Source organism: Mastacembelus armatus, chromosome 6, assembly GCF_900324485.2.
Source record: "Mastacembelus armatus chromosome 6, fMasArm1.2, whole genome shotgun sequence".
Lineage (NCBI taxonomy): Eukaryota > Metazoa > Chordata > Actinopteri > Synbranchiformes > Mastacembelidae > Mastacembelus > Mastacembelus armatus.
Genome location: NC_046638.1, coordinates 4,039,169 through 4,050,507, shown reverse-complemented (window position 1 = coordinate 4,050,507; position 11,339 = coordinate 4,039,169). Strand labels below are relative to the sequence as shown.

General features: G+C 39.1%; 1 protein-coding gene across 2 annotated transcripts; it reads left to right on the top strand.

Moving 5' to 3' along the window:
* Positions 1-2,653: 2,653 nt before the first annotated feature.
* LOC113132937 (monoacylglycerol lipase ABHD2-like) lies at positions 2,654-10,894 on the top strand. Of its 2 annotated transcripts, none has more exons than XM_026311388.2 (10): positions 2,654-3,142; positions 3,512-3,740; positions 4,669-4,844; positions 5,183-5,350; positions 5,546-5,729; positions 5,997-6,089; positions 6,513-6,614; positions 6,700-6,769; positions 6,927-7,011; positions 8,576-10,894. In XM_026311388.2, the coding sequence occupies exons 2-10, from the start codon at positions 3,529-3,531 to the stop codon at positions 8,809-8,811; spliced, it is 1,326 nt and encodes a 441-aa protein (XP_026167173.1). In that variant the 5' UTR covers positions 2,654-3,142; positions 3,512-3,528; the 3' UTR covers positions 8,812-10,894. The 2 variants fall into 2 exon arrangements, with proteins under 2 accessions (XP_026167173.1, XP_026167172.1); XM_026311387.2 differs by having other exon boundaries at positions 2,655-3,142; positions 3,509-3,740.
* Positions 10,895-11,339: the final 445 nt, after the last annotated feature.

Here is an 11,339-nt window from a genome sequence, read left to right as displayed (position 1 = left end):
CTGATGAGACGAGGAACATAGAAATTAAAGAAATGAAAGTAGATAACTCACTTTCGGAGGTAAAATATCTGTAGAAAGTTTGTTCTTCTTTCAATTCCAAGCATAAATGCAGTGTGGGGTGTTCCAGATGTTTAGAGTGACAAGCATGACCATCTCCAACTGAGTTCTCTGCATGTTGTTCCCCAACTCTCTTTTTAATGCTGGATTACCAACAAGGCAATTCCCCTGAGCCCCAGACCTTCAGTGTGGCTAAGTGACATTTATATTATTCATTTTGTACACAGGATTAAACATGCTCAATACCTCAATTGAAGACTGTGGATAATATAATGTATAATTTGACTAATGTGTGACTATTCCTAAATAAATTAATGCCTATCAAAATTACCTACAATGCATACTAATACTAAATAGTAACAACATGATCCTTTATCCTTCAGCTATCTTTCTTTTAAATAAACCATATTTCTGTATCTACGTCTATTCTGAGTTCTTGTTTATGCAGCTTCCCAGTATGACACACATTCAAAACTTATAGTAGGTATCATAACATTCTCACTCCCACCCAAAATCAGGTAATGACAATCCTGTGCTTCACTAATGCTTGGAAATAGTTGGAAAATGTGAGAAGTTCATATGGGAAATAAGCTGCAGGGTTCAGAGAGATTTTTCCATCCTGCAGTGAGAGGGTCAGTGTTTTCAAGCCTAAAATGCCAAATGCTTTCATCATGTTGAATATGCAAATACATTTAAACCCCTTTTGGATGGATTTAAACCCCTCTTGGATTTTTAAACCTCTTTTTTGCGTCAGAAAAATCCCTAAACTGTCACACTCAACAGGCAGAAAGAAAAAATAGCTTTATCCATATACGGTACAGAAACGATAAGAACACATCAGTCCCATGCACTGTGGGTTGGTTGATGTGAAACAGCGGTCAAATATGGTGAGACTCTGGCAGTGTCCTCATCATGTCCCTCTTCTATCAAACAGTGTTGGTTCTCATGACTGATCCTCACTGAATCCAAGTCATACAATGAGGTTAGTTATCATACAAATAATGATTAGACTGAACGTCAGCGAGTCAGATATTTAATCCTTGTTCTCAAGATAATCCTATAAATTTAATCCTGAGCACATATGAACTGAAACAACCCTCTTTCACTTCTCCCATATTGAAACAAACAAGTGGGGATGCAGTGTAGTTACATCATCTGAAACCTTGTTTTGGTATTGATAGGCCAAACTGCCTTTTTTTTTTTTTTTTTTTTTACCCACAATGTCAATCAGAATTGTGCCAATTGTAGACTCACTAGTTGTTCAGTCATAACTACCAGACTGACTGGATGATAAATAAATGGAACAAAATCAAATAATACATCATATCTTTTTCATCCATCCATTCTCTGTCCTATTTAGTCTAAGGGTCGCTGGACAAAACTAACACAAGATAGAAGAAAACACAAGAAACAGTCAAATGGAGTCAATCCCAGTTTACACTGGGCGAGAGGCAGGTTACACCCTGGACAGATCAGCAGTCTATCACAGCAATGACACATTAAGACAGACACGCTTAAACAGTTATGAACCTATAATGAATTTTAGAACAATACTACACAAATATCAGTGTAAAACACATCAAAAGCATGGTTTGGTCTCTGTGAATGAATGCTGACTATTTGTCCCATTATTGGATGGTGCCCTCCAGTGGATAAAACAGTCAATGAATGAAGTTTTATAGTAACTAGAAACTGCAGTGGCATCATAAATGATTGATCTAACTTCTATTTATAAGAAAGAAACCTGCTTTCAACATACACGGAACAAAAAGAAACCTGTAGATGTTGTTGCTATAGATCACTTCCTATTAAAAAACTCTTAATCTTACCTCACTATATTTTAATAATATCACTTTTTCCAGTGTGATATTTTTAAAATGCACTGAAAGTGTCTGCTACACAACCCAATCTGTTTAATACGACTGAATTTAAGTGAATCAGAAATTTAATCCCGGTTCTTAGAATAATCCTGTAAACTTAAATCCCGAGTTGATGTTTAAACTAATAGTTTATAGTATAAGTTTAATAAAAGAAACTTGTTGAACAAACTTAGAGTAGCCAAGAGTACAATTTGTTACTGTAAACAGCAAGAAGGAGCAGGAGCAGATGCGCTTTTCTCAAAGTATTTTTACACTTGGGTGTTTCTACTTTTACTTAAGTAGAGGATCTGTGTACTTCCAAGGTTTCCACTTCCACCGCTGCTGTTTGGGAGCCTATAGAGAGTTAATAAAAAGTTCTAACGTTAAGGTGGCGCCTGTGGGTGTGGGAGATTAGCCTATGCAGTATTTTATTTCGATAACTCTACATAATACCTGTTTGCGTGATGTTGCGTTCAGTGTGCACGTCACACTGTCCAGTGTCACCGCAGCTGTTACTGTAAATGAAACTAGGTGTATTACTAATAGTATTACCGTTATAATTTCTCAGAAGTAGGAAGTAAGCTACGCCGCTGTTTTCTGTTACGTTCACCTGCTGTTGGAAATCCCAAATATTTTCGACAAATACGGAAGTGGGCTGTGAATTTAAAAAAGGGACTTTACGTAAGGCTTTATAACCGATTTATTATATAACTGATGGGAACTTAAAACCGTATCCATGTGAACAACATGGTCAAACGGGTTGTTTTTTTGTTGTTGGCTGTGGTTATGATGGGCGTTTCCTGTGTTCGGGGTTTTATAGGAAGACCTGAAGGCACCGCTGCTGGTCAGTCGGTAAACAGCCGCCGGTGTTCAGACTGAGCTCTGCTCTGGGTGGATCCCACCAGAACCTGGACAGGTTCCGGAACACGATTGTAGGACCGCAAATGAGTCTGTAAAAATATTCAGGGACACAGTGGACAGTTTTACTTAAGGAGACAAAAGAGCGCAGGAAACCGCAAGAGCAGAGCAGAAGACACTTGTTGGGACTCAAACTAACAAAGTCCAGCTGGCTGTTTCTTCTGTTTACTTCTATCCTCTGTTAGTTTTGTCGTTCATGTATTAATATGCTATAACAGATTCAGTAAATTGCTTCAGAGAGCCTTTCTGTGTTTTTGGTTCAGAAAAGAATCGAAACTTCGGCACTTTCTTGAAAGTCACAGAACAAGGTGAGTCATAATGTTTAATCGCTCTGTTGCTTAATACTCTCAGGAAATGCCTTCAGAGGAACTTGAGCAGCTTGAGTTTATGAATGTTATTATCAACATCAGAACTGACTCTGACTCAGAGATCTGAAGATAAAGACAACAAATAGAGCCTGGTCCTTCCTTTATTTTGCCCTGAGATAAAGACGGTGCAGTGTCATGCATGTTGTTGATGTCAGAAACTGGCCTGATTGATCGGTTACTGTTACTTATGAACAGTAAAAGTGTGAGAACTCATATCAAGTTAAATCTGTTAATATATCTGAACAGTCAGTCGCTGTCTCAGTAATAACTCATGTAACTTCCTTTCCTAACTCACTGCGCACACAGCAGGTGTTCACACTTCCACAATGAGCGCCACAGAGGACAGTGACATGCACAGCTTTGGCCCAGAGCTGCCGGCCATGTTTGATGGCATGAAGCTGGCAGCGGTGGCAACGGTCCTGTACATCATCGTCCGCTGTCTGAACCTGAAGAGTTCCACAGCAGCACCAGAGATCACCTACCAGGACACACCGCTCAGTCGCTACCTACTCAAATTCTGCCCATTGCTGACCAAGGAGTGAGTGTTTTAAATGATCTAGTCCCTGTTTTAGGGACATGTGATGCATCCTGGACTGGAACTTTGGTTCTGGGTCACCTGAGGTGTCACATCCTCTGAGTGCTGACTTGATTTCCATTCAGTCGTCTGGTTAGTTAACATCATAACCCTACTAGTTCAGACAGATATGTGTTTGTGTTACACTAATAATAGTAAACGTATCCTTAAGCCTCTGCCCTCAAGCAGAGATGAGGACTGGGTTGAAGAGGTCTGTCAAGGTCACAGCCTTTTAATGCCACACTCCAGATTTCACTTCCTTCTATAACTTCTATAATTTGGATAGTTCGGCACAAATTGACAGACATAAGTGTCTCGAGGCAATTTATCAGGCTTTGGGTAATTCCCTATTGAGACTTAAAAGTACAACATTTTGACATAGGTATTAGTAAAATCTCTGGACTTCCTGTTTTACTACTGTTACTGCTCTGCTCTTAAAAATGAGTGAGTGACTTCATCTATCTATCCTGCAAAACTAATGATAAAATTACCTCTAAGCTCCAGTTTTATTTCTTTATGCCAAAAAACATAATAACTTGTACGTTATTCAAACAGGGACATGTTGTGTGTTGATTTGTACACACATGCTGTGAGCTTATTTACACTGAATCTTGTTTGCTTAAGATCTGTTTATTTCTAACATGAATAAATGTGAACAAGGTGTTCAGAGTTGCATGTACTAGTGATATGAAAATGTCAACTACAGGTGAGCAATCTTCTCTGTCTCAGAGTCCACTCCCAACTGAACTGGCTGGACTGGTCAGTAAAACGACAGAGGGTGTCTGTGAACTGTGTCTGCCACCTGTTGTGTTTGGAGTGGCATGTGTAGCTGAAACAACTTGTAGATCTTTACAGCAGTGTTGTGTAACGTGGAGCTGACGCTTCTCTTTAGGTACATTCCTCCTTTGCTGTGGGGGAAGAGTGGTCATCTACAGACAGTCCTGTATGGCAAGATGGGACGTGTCAACACTCCAACACCCTGCGGGGTCCGCAAGTTCCTCCCAATGCATGACGGAGCTACAGCGACCTTTGACCTCTTTGAAGCCCTGAGGGACCATAGCACAGGAGGTCAGGACAGAAAATGCTATTCTGTCTGTTCAAGCACCAAATCACCTGTGTTTGCATTGTTTAGATTTGTTTAATCACACTACTACCGACTTTGTGTCATAGTTCTAAACATCTTTTATGATGTGCTTGTTTGTATTGTAAGTGCATCGGCCTTAAGTAGCAAACAGCTCATACTACAGTACGCACAACCAGGAATACTAGTAATGAAGCCCCTCGAGGGAATTATGCCATTTTAGCAGCCAATTAAATCAATACACACACAACATCCACCTCTGCACATGACTCCACGTTGTATGTGTGTGAATGTGTTACCTTGCATGTCTGTTTTTGTATTTTAGATGACATTACCATGGTAATCTGCCCTGGGATCGGTAACCATAGCGAGAAGAACTACATTCGGACCTTTGTGGATCACTCCCAGCGGCAGGGGTACCGCTGTGCTGTCCTCAACCACCTGGGAGCCCTGCCCAACATGGAGCTCACCTCGCCGCGCATGTTCACCTATGGTAAAGAGGGAAAACCACGCAGTGGTTGGTGACTCAGAAACAAGAATGTGATCACATGCTGTAGTCCAAACCATATTTGATAACCTGGTGGCAGTATCAAAGTTTTTATTAATTAGATAATTTTTTATCTAAAATTCTCCTACCTGAGTGTTTATAAGCCCAGCACACTTTTAAAAGTGTCTCTCTTTTATTCAGGTTGTACCTGGGAGTTTGCAGCTATGGTGAGCTACATCAAACAAGCTTTTCCCCAGACCCTGCTAGTGGTTGTGGGTTTTAGTCTAGGGGGAAACATCGTCTGTAAGTTCCTGGGTGAGAGCTGTTTGAACGAGGACCGAGTGCTGTGCTGTATCAGCGTGTGTCAGGGGTACAGTGCCCTCAGGTTGGTAGACTGAAGGACAAATGAATACAGCCAAAATGACACAAAACAAAAAAACAATGCTTCATTTTCAGCTTTAGTTCTCAAACAAGGCTTTTGTCAAAGCCTTTGCTGTCTTAATGTATGTAATTTATATATTGTGGAATTTGAGTTACATCATCAAAAAATGCATCACCTTGAAGATTTTTTAATAAACGTTATAGTATCTTAAAAGTGGTTTCTTGCTGTATTTCTATGTGTTCACCTGAATTTATATATTTGTGTCCGTAGGGCCCAGGAAACCTTCCTTCAGTGGGACCAGTGTCGGAGGATCTACAACTTTTTGTTGGCAGACAAAATGAAGAAGCTCATCCTGTCACACAGGTGGGAAAACACAGCATCAGTAAAACAGATTAACATCCACAGGTTGTGTTATGACTTCTAGTTTCCAGTGTCATTTATTAAATATGCTCACCGTTAATTTCTTCTGGTGTGTATGTCAGCAAGCAACAAGATAAGGTTTGGTTTCTTTCAGATGCATCGAGTTGTTGATTTCTGCAGTTAGTGACAACACAAAACACTAAAGATCCATAAGTGTAAATATTTTTTTGACTTACCTGTCTTTAGACAATAAATTGATCCCAGTTAGCCAAGTACTGAACAATGAGGGTAAATCTGTTTAGTCATAATTCCATTAGCCGTGATTTGGAGTTGATGTTCTGTTAAATCAGTCAGGCCTCACCAGCCAATCAACGATTTAGTTCCCTGGCCTGATTTGTCTAAATGCCTTTACTGTTCTGGCAACAGGAGCAGTTTGTTGGGAATGAACTCCAGCAACATTGGCGATGCAGACCTGAACCGACTGTATGCCGCCACGTCTCTGATGCAGATTGATGACAGAGTTATGAGGTGAAATTTCAGTAAATTAGGCTGCTTCAAACTTTAACAGTATCATAACAACATCATTGATGTTATCACATTATTTGTTCTGCAGAAAATTTCATGGCTACAGCTCCTTGAAGGAATACTATGAGAAGGAGAGCTGTGTACACTACATCCACAAAGTAAGTAACAAGTGTTGAATATAATGTCTGATTTGATTCAATTAGGTATATTATTAATTTTACTTCTGCTAGTGTTATTACTACTCTTTCTTTAACACAGTTATTTGTCTTTGTCTTTCCAAAGTCATTCATAAATCAACATCTGTTTCTCATCCAGGTCACTGTGCCTCTCCTCCTGCTAAACTCTTTAGATGACCCACTAATTCATCAGTCACTGCTGGCTATTCCACGCACACTGGCAGGTTGGTGGTTATTGCCCAGATTCATTTATCAGTGGTGATTATTGATATTGAATTGGTAATCATGATGGCTGCTATAGTTATGATATATGGTACTGATCACTGTTTATCAAGTACAGGTATGTGAAAAATGTCATTAGTAACCACTGTGGAAATACTAATTGACCTGGTTTGAATATTGAAAAAAATAATTCAGATAATGTTTTGTGGTGCATGTTTTAGTAGAAACTCCTTCACCGTGTGTTTCAGGATAAAGTGACAAAGAATGTTTCCAAAACATCTGCCTTAATGGACTGATCAGAAAATAGATCGGCATATAAGCAGCATATGATAAAACAATGTACCATCATACAAAAACAACTGCAAGGTTGTTTTGTTTGTTGTGCATAGTTTCCTAGAGAGTGGCAACTGCAATAGTAAAACACTGACCTCACAGTGATACATATTCCAGTGCAAACTAGCACAGAGCTAATGAATCCCTTGGACTCTGGAGGCAGAGTCTTAAGTGATGATAAAGTCTTGTTGCAGCTATCTGCTCAACACCACCCTGCTCTGACAGTCTTGTTGAATTTTTCAGGGCCATGTGATCCGCCTGGACTGTTGGATTATATATAGAGAGCTGTGTGTGTGAGTGTGTGAGTGTGTGTGTGTGTGTGTGTGTGTGTGTGTGTATGTGTCTGTGTCTTGTCTTGCATCAGTGGGTCGCATGCACTGGCCCCTGTGTGTGTAAATCAGTGTGTGTAATGACACAGACCTTGACAAGAGAAACACTAAACTTGTCCTCCACTGCGAGGACACATACGCAGATACTTGCTTTATTTTAATGTTTCTTCTATTGCTCATCATCATTTCATCTTAATTATTTCAACACAGTCCAAACCTTCTGAGAAATAACTTGTCGATTTAGCTTTGTTAATCATTTCAAGCTGATTGTTTTTTCGGTATCACTTTCTTATAAGGCAAAATTTATAAAGGGATTATAAGCTGTTTTAATGCTAAATAATTTCCTATTGCTTAATTACATGGCATTAATGACAGCAACATTTGGGTTGCCAGGTTGTGGAAAATTGTCCTCCATACATAGAAAAACTTTGCTCGTATTTCTATTTCTTTAATTCATAAGTGCAAACTCTCTGAAGAACATCTGGACAGAAATACTTTTTTTTTAAAAACTGCTCATTAACATGTCAAACTGAAGACTTATTATGTTACAACCATGTATTAAATTATACATAGAGTTTGATAAGCTGCTAATATGTGTGCAGCATCAGTACACATGTAGAGGGAACAATGCAACTTGATAGTAAATGCTGTTTTAGTTTACATTTTTAAGTTCCCCTTCCTGTCAGTTGAATAAAGGTTAATTCGCCTCAGCATTCACTGTTTATTTAAAATGTGCTGGTAAAAACATGGGTGTGTTTCTGTTCAGTAATAATGGAGATATAACTGCTATTAAAGCCTTAATAAGTTTAGTAGATTAGGTGTTATTGTACTTAACATAAAATAATGCTGAGGAAAAAAGAAAGAGCCAATCGTCTTACCTCTGTTTATCTGTCGTCCCCTCTAGAGAAGAAGCCCAATGTAATATTTGCCTTGACCCAACATGGAGGCCACCTGGGCTTCTTCGAGGGAGCAGTGCTGTTCCCTCAGCCCCTCACCTGGATGGACAAGGTCATAGTCGAGTACACCAACACCATCTGTCACTGGGTGAAGAACCAAGCAGCCTGTCAGGGAAACGGCTACCAAGACATGCAGGACATGAGCACCAGCCAGCAGAGTACAGGGGTAACACTCAGTGGGTAACACGTACTGTATACAGTACAATGTTTAAAGAGAGAACATAATAGACCAAGGCCCACGGGCACATACTCAGCCCTTTGTATCAGCAATACTGATGGTCTTACATTTGAGTAAATAATTCTGGAAAATCAAGGAAGTCACTATATGGATTGGACGAGGCAGACAGAGTGAGCAAACCAAATTGGGAACTAAAGCCTACGGAGATAACAACAGATGTGAGTGCAATATGAGCTCAGGCTGAATTGTTCCTTTCTCGCTTGTTCTGCTTTAGTGTAACATCAGCTCACCCTCTGCTGGTTTTTGGCAGCTGTGGTCTCTTAAGTCAAGACAGCAGGGTGATGTAGTTGACAGTGAGGTAACATGAATGTGACCTTTGTCCTCTGTACAGAATGAACAAAACATAAATCATCACTGAAAACCTTCACAGCTACTCTTAGTTATACTGACTTATGAAAACTCAGCACACACAAACAGTAGATCTCTAGTCTAAGACGTTGAAAAAACTGTGTGGAAAAAAGTCCTTAAATCCTTAAAGCCTCAACAATATACTTTCATATTTTAAGAGAGACTCTTTCAGATTAGGAACTTGTTCACAACCAAATCTCAGTGCCTTGATCTAAACTTGAGTCTGCAACAGATTTGAACTTCAGCTGCCTCTGACATGATAGTTTTATGGCAGTTGCTTCCAGCTGTTGTTAAGGCTCATCCTAACATCTGTCTTGAATGTTTTTTATATGATCTTGCTTGTTTCCACTATAAAAACTTTGCTTTTGTACTGCTGGGAAATTATTTTACATATCATCCAGTTTGGTGGGTTGATATATAGCAAAGGGATCATTTTGCTCATTTTGACACCAATCTTCTTTATTCTCTTGGCATTTCCTTTGTGTCCAGTCCAATATTGCTGCTGACCTACAAAATAAAAGCATCTGGGCACATTTAAGAATTATTTAAACACAGACAGAAACTGTCATTTTTGATTTAATGCCACTTTTCTGACAGTGCTTTCTGTGTTCTTCTTTATTGAATGGAAACACTCCATGAAAACCTTTCTAGGTCGGCTTTGTCCTCTTCCACGGTGACAGCATTTATTGCTGTGAGTGTAGTCAGGTGGTTTAATTTCCTAAATGCTGCTGTGTAGATGGATTGTTAACACAGCATCCAGGGCTGGAGATATTCAGGAAACATACTGGACTAAAGGGGTATTCAGGACAGAACTGGGTCAAACAGTGTTTACAGATATTACAACAAAAAGAGAAAAGAGAGCACAAATAGGACACCACCTAGAAAGTGTATGAGAAATCCAATCTTATACTCTCAGCATTTCCCAAACAACTGGACTCAAGCTCTCTTTAATTTATCACTAAAAATAGATCAGATTCTGCTATATTTGGCCATGATAACTCAAAAAAGGCATATGGCACATTAATTGATCTGCGATGTTTTTGAATTTGATTTAGGCTGTTTAGGTCTACGTGCCAGATGGCTGAGTAAAATCACTAATGACAGAAATAAAGGTAGTGAAATATTGTTTTATATTAAAACAAAGAAGACATGAAAAGTTGTTTTGTGTCTCATGATACAGTATTGTTCAGGATAAATATAGATGAAGGGCTTTGACACTGACTGAAGAGCTGTATTTTAGTTGCCGCAGTCTTATTTGTTTTATGTGGTATAATCTGTGCCTATTTGATATCAGATACTCATCCTGTGAGTTACATCCTGTCAGACGCTGTGTAGACTCTTTGTACTCCATTGAAATTCACAAGTCTTGTGTTCATGTTTCAACTATCAGATTTAATACAACTCTACAAATTCTCTATATGCGTCTTTCAATTTGAATACAACCTCCAGTAGCACCGTTACAGCGTCTGTATGTGCACTTTATCCTAAATGCTTAAGATATGGACTGTTATGCCTGCACTTGAATTTTTTACATTTCCAATTGTACTGTATGGCAGTACAGTCTCTATCAGCATATGGGTGTAACGTGTGTTATCTAATCAAGGTGTGTTTTGTTCTGAAAGGGTACACAGCCTTGACTGAGTCATATTTGAACTCGCCCAATTAATAAATATTTTAATAAATATTCACGCCTGTTTGTTTTCACCTGATCTGGCTTTTCCTTTTTAACTTGTAGATTAATACAAATACTGTAACTTAAATTTGTAAACAGTTTATTGTACATTTATTGACATTTTTAATGGGTAAAATGTCATAATATTCATATTGAAGAACAAACTAAAACAAAAAAGGAGAGACAGGCACTTGTTGGAGTATCCACCGGTACTTCAAGGAGAGACAGGGACCAGAGAGGTGAAACTGAGATCTAGGGCCTGCCAGTGTTTAAACAAGCTGTGTGGGTGAACTATGGCCCAGACTAAACACAACTTAACAGAGAAGAGACTAGTTTCTGCAAAGCTCGCAGACGTTAGTGTTTCTGAGGGGTCAATGAGTTATACTGGTGCTTCTGCATTTTTGGAGCATTAACTAAGCTTTATGCATATCTGACAATTACAACTGACTCAGAC

What these genes read in the sequence shown, in the direction of transcription:
- LOC113132937 (XM_026311388.2), top strand. Translation starts at nt 3,529, where the DNA reads ATGAGCGCCACAGAGGACAGTGACATGCACAGCTTTGGCCCAGAGCTG. An exon ending in GAGGGACCATAGCACAGGAG is followed by an intron (nt 4,845 to 5,182) that starts GTCAGGACAGAA and finishes TTTGTATTTTAG; the next exon opens with ATGACATTACCATGGTAATC. An exon ending in ATTGATGACAGAGTTATGAG is followed by an intron (nt 6,615 to 6,699) that starts GTGAAATTTCAG and finishes TTTGTTCTGCAG; the next exon opens with AAAATTTCATGGCTACAGCT.